The sequence below is a fragment of the Panicum virgatum genome, chromosome 5K (assembly GCF_016808335.1).
Source record: "Panicum virgatum strain AP13 chromosome 5K, P.virgatum_v5, whole genome shotgun sequence".
Taxonomy (NCBI): Eukaryota; Viridiplantae; Streptophyta; class Magnoliopsida; order Poales; family Poaceae; genus Panicum; species Panicum virgatum.
Genome location: NC_053140.1, coordinates 49192129 through 49208479, shown reverse-complemented (window position 1 = coordinate 49208479; position 16351 = coordinate 49192129). Strand labels below are relative to the sequence as shown.

The window sequence follows — 16351 nt, the reverse complement described above, 5'->3', positions numbered from 1 at the left end:
ACGTCGGTACGAGGTGATGTGTAGGGACAAAGGCCGAATGGCGGGCCGGCGTGAGAAGCATGTGCAGGAGTGTGTTCTCCGTCCTGATGCTTGTATTTGCTCATGTCATAAGCCAAAGCTGCTGCACCTGCCGTGCACACATGTTATTGCTGCCTGTTTTGAAGCTGGTGGACTACAGACTCGTATGTATGTCTCAAATTACTTCATGAAGGAAGCTATTTGGATGACTTGGATGCACGAGATTTATGGGTTTCGCATCCTAGGAGACTTCATAACTGATCCTGGACACAATGCAACTTACATTCCAGATCCAGATCCAGAAATATTTCAAGGGGTGGGCCGACGCAAGAAGAAACACATTAGAAATAACATGGATCGATCAGAGGCTGGTCGACATGTCCGCCTCTGCTCGAAGTGCCATGAGACGGGTCATACGTACAAGTATTGTACGACATTGAGTTATGGTGGCGCACAGATGGAGTGGGCCCATCAGAAGCTGCTCCAAATCCGGCACCGCAGGCAACGGGTCGTCGTGGCCGCCGTCTTAACAACGATGGCCTTATGTGATCGATAACGATTGTCATTTGTGTCATTCGCTATTGAATCATGTTCGATGTTAAATTATGTAATATTAAGAACTAATATGTCGTAAACTGATTTCGTCTTGGCGTACGAATATTTGTTGTAATATGTGACGCAAATGTATGTTCAATTTTGTTGCTGTAATTGGAAATTGAAGTTATATGATATGTAATTTATTGTGCATCATTTATAAGTTTATTACGTTATGTTTTATTTAGTATTTTGTTAAAAATTTGTTGTATTAGTTAATTTATGTTCTGAAATTTTATTTAGTATTTTATTACGTTAATGTTATTATGCTTAATATTACTATTTATGTTCTGAAATTATTTGTAATAAATCTTATTATACAGGTATGGCGCACGAGGAAGGAGCCACCCCTGAGTTGCTAGATGCTCTCGTCGACAAGCGCCACCGGTCGTAGATGTCTGCGGTCCGTGGCATCAGTTTAGGGACGTTTCGGGCTCGTATGCCCATGTCGACGATGCCGATACACCGTCGCTGGGTTCCTAGGTACGGGTTACATTTGTCACATATTTTAATTGTTTCCTTAACCGTTTGTTCTAACTTGATTTTCATTTTCGCAATGCAGGTTACGCGCTTCAGGTCTTCTCCCGATTGCGCGACTTGTGGAGGGAGATATGGCCGACCCTGCACGTCGACCTAGGGATAGGGCTCCACGGTTCCAGTTCGACATGTCCCTCCTCGCGGCACTTCTCGACCGTTGGCGTCCGGAGATGCACACGTTTCACCTCCCGGTCGGTGAGATGACCCCTACTCTTCAGGACGTGGTGATGCTTCTAGGCTTGCCGTGTGCTGGACGAGCTGTGGGTGTAGAGGACGTGAGACTCTCGTGGCACGACGACCTTTTGGCTCAGTTTGCCGGGGTTCAGCGCAACGAGCTAGCATTGTCGTACCGGCCCTTGCCTGCGAACCACGCACACGGACCGACAAAGAGGTGGCTCCTATAGTTCAGTGTGAGTACATAAATGTTGATTCTTTTCGTACTTATATTGATACGTATTTGCATTGACGACTCGTACCATTTTGAAGGCGGACTACATGAGGGCAAACGCAGACGACTTTACAGTTGCCAGGCACTTCGAGGCCTACTTACTGTGGTTGTTCGGATGGGTCATGTTCTGCAGCTCGCAGGGTGACTCGTGCCCCAAACAGCTCATTCCTTTGGCGAGGTTGATAGCTGATGCTCCACTTCACGAGATGCCACAGTTTAGCTGGGGTTCTGCCGTTTTGGCTGCGAGTTACAGGGGTCTTTGCACGGGCGTGACGAAGGTCTCAGCAGAGGAGCCCATTCTTGTTGGGTGTCCTCTACTGTTACAGCTCTGGTCTTACGAGCGCTTTCCCGTCGGTAGGCCAGAGATAGACTTCTAGCCGTACGTCCAGCTGTCCGCAGACCACGACGACGTCGACAGACCTACGATGGGTTCGTTGTGGTGCCTCAGGAGGGTACGTTACATCGTTTGTTTTACTTATTGTTACATGCATGCACAAATGTACGATTTAGCGGTTAACTTATTTTTTCGTTATGCAGCCTTCTTGGGTCGGCGTGCCGACGAGGAAGTCGTACCACGACTTCGTTGGACAGTTTGACGCTCTTGTGGACACGGACGTGAGGTGGACTCCGTACACTGCAGCCGACATTTACGCCCGGGCACCGAGCGGTCTTTCGTCCTTATGCCTGCGAGATCATGAGTACTGGATGACGAGGAAGCCGATCCTTTACGACATCCACGTCGAGGAGTACCACGTTCACCGGGTTATGAGGCAGTTCGGTCTCTACCAGCAGACCCCGGTCCCGATTGTGCACTCAGTGGAGGCCCACGTCCACAGGTACCGAATAAATAGTTCTGTTAATAATTCATCATTTTTTATAACCTACCATTTAGCATTGAATCGCTCAAGCTTTCTATTATAGGTGGACACGTCAGGGTCAGCCACCAGGCTCACGGTGGGCCGACAAGGTCCGTCCTTACGTCAACTCTTGGGCCGCGGCCCTCGACGACGTCGTTTTCGAGGATCGGCCGCACAGCGAAGAGGCGTTCGCAGACTACCTACGGTGGTACCTGCCGAGGACGCGCACACGTGTCGTGCACGTTCCACCAGAGGCTCCGATCGAGGCCGCAAGGGTGTCGGAGACGTACCCCGTAGTTCGAGACCAGAACTTCGCCATAGCGGTACGTTTCTCTGATTGATTTTGCAGTATAAAAAACTGGTTGCATATGATGTTACTACTTTCTCGGTACAGTACGATGTCATACGAGCGATTGAGTCCGAGGCTTCGTCGAGTATGGGCCAGTACCATGACATGACGCCCACCCAGCACCAGAGCACGCTGCAGAAGATCGTCGATATGTGCAAGCGATTCTGACGAGCCGTGACCTGTCGTGAGGATGACACCTTCCTCCTACCTCGCAGTTCGGGGCCAGTTCCTGTGACCGGTCCATCGTCACGACGGTCTGCACCCGCGGCACAGTCAGGTCCACCGCCACCTGACACGATGGTGACACCTTCAGGTTCTGCAGTTCGGCCCACGTACGTGCCGCGACCGGCACATTTGTACTCGGCAGGTAAATCGTACTATAACCTCGTGTCACTTACAATACCGTATCATGTAAAACTTTATTCATTAACTTGTACTTCTTATTCGTGTAGCGCCCGGCTCGTCGCTGTTTCCGTCGATGGATCCCTACGGCGCCGGATCTTCGTCTCTTCGTCGTCCAATACACGATTTAGGTACGTCTAAGACCAGTTGTTAATTTGCGGTAACAAGTACATTTTTAATTGAATATTGATGGATTGAAGTTTGTGAATCAGAGTACCGGCAGGTGGGAGGGACAGACGACGATGAGGAGATTCAGGAGGTGGACAACCTCGCACAGATGGAGTGGGTGAACACGTTCTTCTCTTCTGCACCGACGCAGGAGGTCGTCGGCACTTCACAGTTGGGGGGTGCCCCACTCGCGACGCAGGACTACAGTCAGGTGGAGCAGACGCCTGTTCCTGAGCAGGGTCGTCGGTCCACTCGCCAGACCATCCCGCCGGAGCCACTGACATACTCGCAGCACCACACTAGGGCGGGCCAAGCTGCAGAGCGACGTGGCAGGAGGAGAGGGGGCAAGCGCGGACGCATCTAGTTTACAGGTTGTATCTTGTTAATTACTTTGTTCCGTCATACTATGTTATGTATGCATGTGCAAACTATGATTCGATGTGTCCATTACGTACCATTATGATGAGTAGGCCGGTGCAATGTTTCGGGCGATGGTATATGTCCGTGCAGTGAAATTATGACGATTAGGCCGGTGCCGTGCAGTGTTCCGGGCGATGGGATATGTCGGGGCAGTGCAATAATCACGAGTGAGCGCTGTGGAGCGTGCAAGTGCTGAAGTCATGAGCAGTGAGACGTCGTGTCGTTGTTTAAAGTGGGAGGAGTGAGCGGTGTTGAGCGTGCGAGGGTACAAATCAAGAGCAACGAGAGGTCGTGTCCGTGTTTAAAGTGATAGGAGTGAGCGCTGTGGAGCGTGCGAATACTGTAGGATTTTTATGTGCATCTACACTCCACACTCCGGGTATCAGACCTTTGTGCGCCTATAAATACTCACAAACTTGTGAACTCCCAGCACCACTCAAACACCAAAGCTCATTGTATACCCAATGTCTGGAGGTGGGTCTAGCAGGAAGAATTACTACGGTTTTGGGAAAGGAAAATGGGGAAGAAAGGGAGACTCCATAATATGGGAGGGGCCTCTTGAACCTGATTCCTTTCCGGAACCAGTGTTTGAGTTTCCGCCACAGCACAAGAGTGAATTTACCAATGAAACTCCTCCTCGACAATACGATAACCGTAGAGAAACGTGGCCAAAATGCAAACATGGTGAGAACTGCTTAGTGCAGATGTGCACCGACGGGATGGATGGCGGTCGGCGTTTCTTCAAATGCCCACACGCATGGGTAATGCTCGGTTGTTTTATTTCTTTATCTTCATTGAGACACCTTACATGAAATTTGTTTTGCAGTCTTCAGATGCTCCCGAAAATTGTGGGTTTACCAGGTGGGTCGATCCTGCACCAATTGATTCAGTTCAGGAGTTTATCGAGTACCTCAAGATAAAGATCTTTGATCTGGAGTGCAAGGTGAACCATTACGAGGAAGTGAGCGAGGGTAACAAAGACGACGAAGATGATGATACCAGCAATGCTGCCGCTTCACAAGATGAACCATGCACTATTCCTTACTACAACTGCCCTTGTCACAAGAACAAGGGCCCTGCCCCTCCGGCACCACCGCCTATGCAACCTGCAATGGGTGGATACTGCGGAGAAGGCTCAACGCAGTTTGCTACGTGGGGGTACGACTATTAGGACTACCTAGTCCTAGTGACATGCTGCATCGTTGTATTTGTTGGGGTTTTTTAAATTACCTAAGGCATGTTAGCTTAGATCAGAATCTATTTACCGTAGTTGCAACGGGTTCTGCCATGCCACTGCATTTCTGCTGTGTGTTTCATTAACGTTGTATTATGATGTAATTCCTATGGTTTACATTTTGACGATCACGCCGGTACCGTGTAGTGTTCCGGGCGATGGGATGTGTCAGGGCAGTGCAATAATCACGAGTATGTCGATGCAGTGACAGTACGACGAGTTTAAAGTGGGCGATGCGATGAGTAGGTCGATGCAATAATCCGTATTTAAAGTGGAAGCAGTGAGCGCTGTGGAGCATGCGAGTACTGATGGTACAAGCAGTGAGAGGTCCTGTTGTTGTTTTTAGTGGAATGAGTGCGCACTGTGGAGCGTGCGAGTGCAGAACCGTGGACGACTGTGTAGCAGTGAGAGGTAATATCTGTGTTCAAAGTGCTTGGACATGCAAGCAGCCCTGCGTCTATAAAAGAGCACCTTGTGGTTCATGAGAGCACAGACTTACAATTCAGTTTCCACTTTTTTTAATTAGCCCAAACAAACAGCTATGAGCTTCTCATTCTCCCGGGCAGCTTTCCGTCAGGAAATGGAGGCTAATTTAGGACCCTCTCCTAACGATCCCAATAGATGTATTACAGATTGCAAGGTATGGCCGAAAGGTGTAGAGCCACCCGATTGCTATTGCCAAATGCGTTGTGTTCCGAACATATCTCGTGATTACGAGACTTTTGGCCATAGGTATTGGTGTTGCAAGAATATCGAGGAAGTCCAAAAAAGAGGTGCAACATCACAGGTATAGATTAATTTGTAAATATGTTTTTATTATTTTTATTAATTTTGAATCGTTTCTTGTTTGCAAAAGTACGCTGGTGATGACACGCATACTCATTGGTGTCATTTCCATGAGTGGATTGACACGTGGATCACTCATCGTGATCAGCAATATATGCAGTGGTTGAAAAAGGTGAATGAAGATTTACGCAAAGGCGAGCGTGCAAAACCAGACATCGCGGGACGTGATAAGGGTACTACCCGTGAATGATTGATGTTGTACTGCTCCGTCTGAATAAATAATGTAATGTTTGTTCGAATTACCTAAGGCATGTTAGGTTTAGTATTGGACCTTGTTACCGTAGTTTGCAACAGGTCCTGACATGCCATGTCATGTGTTCTGTGCGTTGAATTGTGTGGACCACTATTTAATTTGTGTTCAATGTTTGAACGGTGATTGTTTTCATTATTTTTATTGTGTGTACTGGCCGATATATGCCAATGGAGTTGTCATCGCGTCGGTCTGAAAAGTTTATTTGTAGGGCAATGCTTCTGAAAAATCTAGTTGCAGCTAGTACAAATTACACAATGCAGATTAATTTGACATTGAAATTACAATAACAATTGCACTGGCATGTACATGGAACACGCTAACGTCGTGTTCCATCTAGACCTAACATGCCTTAGGGAATATGAAATTCGAACATTACATGATAGTCATCTACTGAGTGCACCGAGGATACTTCCCCTTCCTAATAGCCTCGGGTCCCGCCTCCTTCGCACGGCGGGCCCTCTCTCGCTTCCTCTCCCTATCAGCTTCACGCTCCTCCGCCTGCCGACGTTCCACTTCTGCGAACCTCTTCTCGATCTCTTCTTTATCTTTCTTGCGCTTCTCCTCCATTTTTTCCTCTTGCAGCATTCGCTGCCACCTTTCCGCAGCCCACCTTCCTTCGCGCTCAACGTGTTCCTTAGCTTCGGTCGATTGCTCCGTGTCCAGCCACTATATGAAATCACAAAGAGGTGGTGGACTCTATTTCCAAGCCGAGTTAGAATTAACATACTGAACTCCGAAGGCGCAAACTAGATAGTGCGAGGTGATACCTTCGCTTTGTCCTTGCCGTAGCGCTTTGGCGGATCGTACTCGTAGTTCTCACACATGAAGAACCTCCTGCCGAAGTCATCGCCCAAAAGTTTGGACTCCATCAGCTTGCACAACGAACCGCAGAAGCACATTGGAACCTGCACTCCTTGAGGCACAGGTTCTCTAATCTTGTTCCACGGAATGTATGTAGAACCAGAGGAAGACATGGTGGTCGTGCGTGGATGGCTAAAGACTTTGTATGAGATGGCTACTGACTTCATATGAGATGGGGCGATGTTTTATTTATAGATGGAGCTATTTGGTCTATAGGCATGGTTCACGCATGTCTATCGCCGTTTGAAACGGCGGTAGGTACTCTCACATTTTTAATTATAGTGGGGGTGCAGAAGAATCTGATGCAAGGTGACAGGACATCGAAATCGTAATTGAAACTCATGAATATCTCATGAAAATATATTTTCACAAACTATTAGAGTTAAATCTAATTTGTATAAATTTAAAAAAATATTTCGCTAACCTCCGCTATCTCTATTATTTTCTGAAATATCTCTAAACGTAAAGAAAATAATTACAGTTCAGACCGTCTTTAAAATAATTATACAATTAATTACAGCAGTGAAAACATATAAAATAATTAAAAATAAATTGTGGGAACACCTACCGCCGTTTCAAACGGTGGTAGGGCGCTGGCCGTCTACAGTACAGCTACAGCCGGCTATAGCCGCGCTGTAGCCCGGCGGTAGCACTTACCGCCGGTTCGTTTGGCGGTAAGGATCTACCGCCGGATCAAACGGCGGTAGGTTTCGTGGGCCGTGGGCCAAGGATCTTATCACCGGTTCATCCGGCGGTAACTCATTACCGCCAAACGAACCGGCGGCAGGGTGATATTTTTGCAAAAAAAATATAGCGACATATATTTTTGATAAATCGAATAAAAAAATAAAAATAAAAAATTCCTCGCGCGCGGTCGAAGGCTCGAAGCGGCAAGGCCGTCCGTCTGTCCACCCATCCCCTCCCGCCGCGCGCCGCTTGTCAGGTTACCCGTGCCCCGTGCTCATGCGGCAGCCATATGCGCCCCCCTGCGACAAGAGCCAGCGATGCGTGAGCTTGCTCATGACACGGCGCGTTTGTCGCGGCCAGGCGCACGCCCCTCCGCTCCTGCGCTCGGCGGCCAAGCCGTCCGCAGCACCGCGCGCCGGCCCGCGCGTGCGTCCCTTCCTCCTGTGTCCGCAGTGCGGGGCGTGCGCATCGTCCACCATAGTTTGTTCCTCTCCTTTCCGCAGCATAGGATTCCTGTTCCCCTGTGTGAGAACAGCTCAATTTGTACTTGGTTTAAGTAAAAAATATTGATTAATTTATTAAGATGAAAGTTAATACGTGTCTGTCTCTCGATACGCCACGTGTTAATCCACACCTTAGAGCCACTTAATCAACATAATCCACCTAAAACGACCGTAAATCCGGTAGTCCCGGTATGTGCTCTAATATATGTCCAGAATTCAGCATATGCACATACCATTTATAATCAGATATGTCGCCATAGAACCATAAAGAGCAGTTTTACACACTTAATATTACAAGTTCGATATAGGTGGATTTCAAGCTTCACTTTACAAGCCTTGGACTCACGAAAGCCATATTAAACATAAACTTAAAGTTTATTGTATTTACATGTTCTCACGGAGCTCCACTACGATATCAACATATTAAAATAATGATGTCTTGCTCAAGGACATCATCACAGACACAACGAGTTACTCCTCCCCCGCATTTGGATCAGAGGGGTAAAAGTGGCCGTACACCACTTCCGGTTCACCTGCAACTAGATTTAGAAAGCAACCTAAATACAAAAGGTACTCGCAAGACTTACGCGATTAAATAAATAAGGATCATGCAACGGCTAAAGTAAAAGCTTTAAGGTTAAGTAATTATTGCATAAGCATTAGCTCTCTACACCATCACCTAACAGAATTAATTAATATTGGCCAAACCCCCCATTAAATTTTAGTTAGTTACGAGTATAACATATAAAGTGTCACAGAGGTGCCATGAACCATTTCCATCATAACCGAATTTCTACGAGGAGTTCATGGTATAATGAGCGTGCTCATAACCGAGAGCGCGGCAATTCGAATTGATTAAAATCTTGCAAGAGTGCACTACTTTACCCACACGACGCGAGGACCATGCGACTCACCCAACCAATCACGCCGGGCAAGGGGTACTCACATCAACCGGTCCTAATAACACTCGATCATTGAACTTTACACCTAACTTACGCGTGGAGTAACTTAGGTCCACCGGGGACACTTCTAAACTTTCCTACACATAGGTCCACCGGGGACACCCCTAAGCCTCCCTGCATAGCCCGTGGGCACGTATCTAGGACTGTAGATCAATGATCAAGTCAAAAAAAGATAACTGGCTCATCCGTACCATTATTTGGATATGTGGTAGCACGGGAAGTTGCTCAAAACCAATGTCATCCACGGACGGTTCTTAATCAGTCCAAGCGGACTATGCTCATGTGACTTCATTCCCTAGGCCCTACCATTCCGCTCGAACCTCGATACTACCAGACCTGACGACCAGGCCGAACCAGTGCGATCAAGGGTAACCGGTAAATGTGATCCTCCAAATTATTCCTGTCTAGCGAGCAATATAAATATTCTAAGCAGGGCTAAGCATCTAGTCAGGTTAAGTAATTAGGCCGTGTTTAGTTCGAACGCAAATTTTTTTTGCGATGGAATCTTACAAATTTGAAGTACTAAATGAAGTCTATTTATAAATTTTTTTGCACAGATGGGTTGTAAATTGCGAGACGAATATAATGATGCTAATTAATCTATGATTAATTAATAATTAGCGGATGGTTACTGTAGCCTCACTGTTGCAAATCATGGATTAAATAGGCTCATTAGATTCATCTCCCGATTTACAGCCCATCCATGCAAAAAATTTTATAAATAGACTTCATTTAGTACTCCATGCATGTGTCGAAATATTCGATTTGACGTTTTTTTTGTGTTTACGGGGTTTATGGGATGGGAACTAAACAGGGCCTTAACTGACTAACTAGTGCTAAGAACAAGGATAACGAATCAAGAAAGGATAATGCACGCAGATAGATATAAGAATGCAATACATATATACTATATATAACCCAACATTACCCGGTGAGATAATTAATTAAATCAGGTGAAATATGAGCAAGGATTCATGCTTACCTGCTTGCCTTGGTTAACTTCCAGCTCGACCACGAACGGGACACTAGGTTCAGGCTCAACGGACTCGGCGGGCTCCACGGGTTCGACCTCCGACGGATCGGTCACTATAATGCATGAATGTGATGCAAGAATTAAGAAATGAACATACACCGCAAGCACAAATCACAAATTAAAATGAGCATGCAAAGAACATTACAAGGAACTCATGAAAATTAGTTTTGCAGCAAAAGCATTTTCCTATAATTAATTATAAATATATTAATTTTCAGCTACTCTAAACAAGATAAATCGGGAAAGGCATGCAAACTCAACTAAAAAATCTAAGAATATTTTTATAGATACTAGGCATGAATACAAAGCTAACAAAACTAGTTTCACTATTTTATCACTTTCCAACAAAAAGTTCTACATTAAACTATTTTCAAACAAAGCATAAGAAAACACGCTAAAACTTTAACAAAACAGCAAGAAAATATATGAGCAAGTTTCACCACTAGAAACTATACTTTATCAGGAGTCTAACAAAATTTAGTTTGAAATTTTTAGAGCAATATGCAAATAAATAAGCATTAAACTCACTTTTGCAAGATAAAACTTATAGATAAATCTACAGCAAAGTAACATACAAAATAATATTTTTTTCCTGAGTAGATCTAAGCTAGATAAATCTAACAAAATAAGTTTCACATTTTTCGGAGCTATACACGAATTTCTACGCATTTTGCAAGATTGCACATATAATAAACATCACAAAACCCTAGCTAATTGCTAGATCCACCCGGATCTGGCCAGCCCATAGGCCGACAGGTGGGCCCCATGGGCGTTGGCCCTCCCAGGCCGGGTCAAGACGAGGCCAGGGGCCTTGACCCGCGCGGGAGCGCGGCCACGGCGCGCGTGCGCGCACGTCGCGCACGGCGACGGCGCAAGGCGGCGCCGGCGAGACGGGGCCGGAGGCGCGAGCACGGCGTGTTCTAGGGCGAGGCGATGCTCACCCCGCAAGCGGACGGCGAGGAGAAGCAACAGGGAGGCGGCGTGACGGCGGCGGGCGGCGCCGGCGACAGGGCTTCGCCGAGGGCTTTGCACGGCGAAGGGGCCGGGTGAGGAGGGGAATGGGTCGAGGAGAGGTAGGAGATACTTCCCCCGCGAGGAATCGAGTCACGGCTCACCGGAGAAGGTGAATCGTGGCGGCCGGCGGAGCTCCAGGCGGCGGCGGCAATGGAGGTTTGGGCTAGGGTTTGAGGGGGAGAAGGGGGGTCTAGATGGAGGAGGAGAGGGCGAGCGGCCGGATAAGGACGCGCGAGGGAGGTCGCACGGCACGGCACCCGAGGATGGCCGGTGCGTGGCGTTAACTGCCTGTGCGCGGTCGCGGGATGGGCGCGGCGTGCGGTGAACGAGGATGGCCGACACACGGCTCAAGGATGGCCGACGGCGAGGCCGACGCGCGGCACGCCGCGATGCGTGCACCGGCGCTCGGCGTCGGGGTCGTGACACCGTGTGGCGTGCGCCATCTTCCTCACCGCCGGACGGGACCGCAGCTCGTCCAGCATCCACCTGGGTTGGGTTGGGGACGAGAAAAGTGTATGGATGCATTGAAGCAAAACGGTAGGAGACCATTTTTACTGGGTTGGCTTGGGGACAGTAATACTAATCTAGGTGCCTCCCCCCACAACAAACGATCTACAGACATGAACAGCTACAAGATCAACGAATCAAACAATGGCCTAGCTACTGCACACAGCTAGTAACTTCTACTATGCCTCTGCCGCGCTCAGCAGTCTGAGTTCGTCCAGTGAGAGGCGGCCGCTTCCACCTCTTTTAGTTTATCTCTCGGCAATGGTAGGCAGGAAGATCGGCCGGGGGTTCAGGCCGGAGGGAAGAAGCGGTTGAGGTTGAACGGCAGGCTGTAGAACTCCTCGTTCCTGCTGTCCCCCTTGAACGACCGGAACCGCGCCCACCACGGCAGGCCCCGGTCGTTGGCCGCGCCCTTGGTCTCCAGCGTGTTGTCCAGGAACACGGCCACGATCAGCCCCACCGTCGGCGGCGACGAGAAGATGGTGTTGATGTAGTCGTTGAACTGCACCCAGGCCATACAAAAAAGAGAAGAAGTTAGTGACAATCTTCAGTGTCCAATCTGAATTCTCAATAATGCTGGGAGTAACTGCTAAGCCGATCCTCGGTACTGTTTGACTTCGAGCCACGACAAGCAAGGAAAGGTAAAAGAGAGACGACGAACCCATCCAGCTTTGGTGTGCGCAGGACCACGCTGAGCAGCCATGGTGTACCGGAAAAAGTACTCCGGCACTGAAAGGCCGAGGAAGATGGAGACGCCGACGATAAAGAGGTTGCGCATGGAGTTCATGTTAGTGAACTGCAAGAAGGACAGCCCCACCGCAGCTGAAAGACAGATAATAAAAGGTGAAGCGTCAGTCTCGGCGTAACCAAAGCCGCAGACTGGGCACATTACTCGCGTCCAGAGGATGGTGAGCGAGAATCACGATGACTGACTAACCGACGAGCCCAAACAAGACGCAGTACACGGCTGCGAAGATGGTGAACGGGATGGAAGCAAACAGCGCCCCGAATTTTCCTGCAGCAAGGATATGTGAACAGTCAAGGACACTGTTTCTCGCATTCAGACTTTCAGAGACATGATCTGCAAACAATTCAATTGCTAGATGGTAGAACAGTGGCTCACCCAGCATGGAGAAAAAGATCATGAAACCGGCAGAGATCTGGATAACCCGTCGGCTCCCGATCCTCGTTGATCCAAGCAAACCAACGTTCTCCCTGCATTGGTGGTGTTCCAAGTAAGTAGTATCAAGGCTTGAGGAAATATCTGTCAAGGCACAGTGGTGAAAGTTTTGGTATTGGCACTCACACTGAGACAGTGGAGCCAGTCCCCGTTCCAAAAAGGCCATCAAGGAGGATGCCGATTCCCTGGTGTTTCCACAGAGCATCTTTTCAGTTTTTGTGCAGCTGACAGAACATGAAAAGAAGAACAATCATGGGCGTGAGAAAGCATTTACCTGCCATCCAATGCCTCTACTCAGGATATGAGCTGGAGGTGGAGTTGCACTTGCGAGACGAGCAGCTGCTTTGTAAGAGGCTGTGGACTGTCCAAGGGAGACATCGTTGTGGTCAATTTGTCGTTACTGAGTTGCAAAGAAAGGATCCAAGGCTGCACTGTGTAACTAGGGGTCTCACCTCTATTAGTGAGACCAAAACAGCAGACACCATACCAAATGATTGGCCAGCGTTGAAGGTTGGTGCCCCCCATTGTAGTGGGTAAGGAATCTTAATCCTGGGTAGTCAAGTCAATGTATCAATGGGCTGAACAAAAAAACACCAACAATTTTCATGTCTTATAATAGGGAAGCAACTTAAGATCTATCTTGGGACAAATGTCCGTAAGTTGTTGGTTGTGGGACCAAATTTGTCACTCTTTGTTACACCTCAATTGCAAAATCAGGGTCCAACATGAGACCACTGTTATTTTAAACAATACTCTATATTGATAGGAGCAATAAGGATCATGAGTAGGATCAAGATAATCAGGAGTACGCTCAAACAAATCTAAGGCGTCATGCTCATATCACTGAAATTGGTTCAGATTTGCAAAATCCGACTATCCAACATAAATTTTTACCGTACACATATAGCGCCTAATGCTAGATTGAACATAGAGCATCTTTACATTTACACGGCACACTGACAACAGATTGGCAAGAAGGGGACTAACCATGGGGCAGAGGAGATCAGATTGGCACGGTCAGTGCGGCAGTTGATCTGAGTGACCTCAGTGCTGTTCTTATAGGCACCACCAGAAGTGAGGATTTGAGCATATGCCCATACCAAAGCAATACAGATGAAAAGGGAGAACCTTTCCAGTATGGGAATATCTTTTATTTGCACATTCTTCAGATACTGAGATAGAATAAAAGGCACACATTAAATATGCTTAACTTCCCAAGCTGAATTTGGTGGATAAAAGACTGAACTAATTGGAGTAGTTTGGCATACCTGAGAGAGTACAACAAAGAGAATCAACATTGGCAAGCCGACCTCAACGCATCTCCCAACCTGATGCAATACCAGAAGTCAATTGGGTGAAGATGAACGAAAGATTCTTATCAGCATATACACGTTTGCGTGGTCATGCGGACAGACTGAGCATGAAATGAAGATGGGGACAAAGCAAGCGGTACCACAGGGAATCCTCTTTCGAAAAGGCCAAATCCGAGCAGCGCAACCACTGGCGCCATCCCCACTGGGCTGAAGAATCTGAAAGAGGATACGCATTTCCGCACCAATCAGTAAAGGCAAGCTAGGCGCTGTCAAAACTGAACTGAAATGCATATGCATTTTGTGCATCGATCGATCTGTTCTAATGCAAGAGCACTAGAATGCTTGAACTGTGAAGTGTGAAGAGAAGCACCTGGAGAAAATACCCCAGAGTTGGCTGTAGCCCAGAATGATCTGAATGCTGGAGGACACAATCAGTGCCCCCTGTATCGCCCTCATGGTCTCGAGGAACCTCTGCGCAATCAGCAGGTGAACAGACAGCCGATTAGACCACCGCCCCATCAGAAACAGCAGAACAGGGAAGGCGCACCCAATTGCTCACCTCGTGGCCATCGGGTATCGGCGCGAGCGACGAGTCCTGGATGATGGCCACAATCGGGATCACGAACGCGTAGGAGCCGCCGATCACCGTCGGCAGCCGCGTCCCGAAGAGGGACTGCAGCAGCGTGTTTATCCCCGTCACGAACAGCAGCGTCTGCACCACCCGCACCCTGTCCCCCTGCGAGCAGCAACACCATTCCCCAAGCGGAAGGACGCACCAAAAAAACACCACATCACAAAGCAAGAACCGACACGAAGGCACAGTGCGGTCAAGAAGCGCAAGGCAGGGGGAGAACTCACATCGTCGCCACCCATCATGGGAACCAACACCGCCGGGATCATCACCGCCGTGCCGAGCGCCAGTATGTAGTGCTGGAAGGCCAGTATGATCGCCTCGCCTGGACATCCCAAAAAAAAAAAAAAAAGGAACAAGATTCAGATGGCGGAATCCCAACCGGAATGTGAAGCATTTTTCAGCTCCTAACTTGGATACGCACCCCAGGGAGGGTTGGAGTCTATGCAGTACTCGAACCCCTGGAGCTGCTCCATGGGCGGATGGCTGATCTCCTCCGGCTTCGCCTCCGCCATTTCCCTTCGCCTCTTCGACCCGACGAAGCCGGAAATAGGACAGGAAGAGCTCTGTCTCTCGGTCTCCCGAGAACACGGTCTCCTCGCCGCACGCCTATCCGGTTGGTGATCCCTGCGCGCTGGCTTTCCTCTGCCGGGCCTGAGAGTCTCGGCAAAGCGAGAAGAAGCAGCCAAGCAGGGAGATAGAGATGAAACGTCTCCACGGGAAACCGCCGCCCGTTGCTGGCGAGCACCAGGACGAAATCTGTTAAATGGCCGGAGGAAAAAGTTTAGCAACGGCGGCCGGGAGCGATTCCGCACGCTGGGCAGCGGCGGCGTCTAGCAGCGGCGAGGACAGGTGGAGTACTGGTCGCCGGCCGGCCGGCCTCTTTTTATCTCGTGCTGGTGGCTGCCACCCTTTTTTCTTTGCTGGATGGCATTTTTATCGCTGGGCTGACTGGGTTTGGGCTGTTGAGGGGGGTTAATGCTTGCCTGCTCGCCTTTGAAGCCTTTCTTCCCTCCTCTCGGGGAACTGGCCGTTGGTTTTTTTGACTGTGACCGAATTGCCCCTCCTGTCCTGTACGGTTTCCCCTGATTCCTTTTTTTCCACCTCGTGCTCGACTAGACAGCCGCTGCTAGACTACTGTTCTCCACGTACTGTTTGACTGCGGCTGTAGGGTTTTCCGTTCCTTCTTCAACGTTTGGGAATCTTCTGATTAAAGCTATTAAAATAATTGTTTTCAGATTTTATTTGTCCCAAATCTCAGACTTTTAGAAGAGTATCTATCATATTAACTTATATAAGTATATCATTTCAAGATACAGCAAGTTTATTCTGATAAAAAACAAGTTTATTCTCGCAAACCCTAGCTAGGCTTTCAAATCCACCTATTCAAGATGGGACGAATGCATGGCAGATAGAAGCACTAGCTTGCTTGGAAGGGGTGATAAAATAATTATCAGAATTATTGAATAAAATAATTAGCTGCAGAATGGACGCATGATAAAATAATTATTGAATCAGATTGCTCCACGGTTAT

At 48.2% G+C, this 16351-nt stretch overlaps 3 protein-coding genes across 3 annotated transcripts; 2 read left to right on the top strand and 1 right to left on the bottom strand.

Annotated features, from left to right (window-relative positions):
- Positions 1-1981: 1981 nt before the first annotated feature.
- Positions 1982-2987, top strand: LOC120710179. The gene is made up of 4 exons (XM_039995835.1): positions 1982-2049; positions 2135-2433; positions 2519-2777; positions 2849-2987. Exons 1-4 carry the CDS (start codon positions 2023-2025, stop codon positions 2969-2971), a joined length of 708 nt encoding a protein of 235 aa, XP_039851769.1. The 5' UTR covers positions 1982-2022; the 3' UTR covers positions 2972-2987.
- Positions 2988-3042: 55 nt separating this feature from the next.
- On the top strand, positions 3043-4047 carry LOC120710750. Its single transcript, XM_039996339.1, has 3 exons — positions 3043-3170; positions 3256-3336; positions 3418-4047. The coding sequence occupies exons 1-3, from the start codon at positions 3101-3103 to the stop codon at positions 3735-3737; spliced, it is 471 nt and encodes a 156-aa protein (XP_039852273.1). The 5' UTR covers positions 3043-3100; the 3' UTR covers positions 3738-4047.
- A 7653-nt stretch (positions 4048-11700) lies between these two features.
- LOC120708118 (nucleobase-ascorbate transporter 2-like) lies at positions 11701-15784 on the bottom strand. Its single transcript, XM_039993232.1, has 14 exons — positions 15242-15784; positions 15045-15142; positions 14746-14922; positions 14557-14657; positions 14327-14402; positions 14142-14201; positions 13861-14045; positions 13326-13422; positions 13148-13234; positions 13000-13058; positions 12817-12908; positions 12631-12708; positions 12355-12515; positions 11701-12195 (listed from the first exon to the last, which is right to left on the bottom strand). Exons 1-14 carry the CDS (start codon positions 15330-15332, stop codon positions 11983-11985), a joined length of 1575 nt encoding a protein of 524 aa, XP_039849166.1. The 5' UTR covers positions 15333-15784; the 3' UTR covers positions 11701-11982.
- Between the last annotated feature and the right edge of the window lie 567 nt (positions 15785-16351).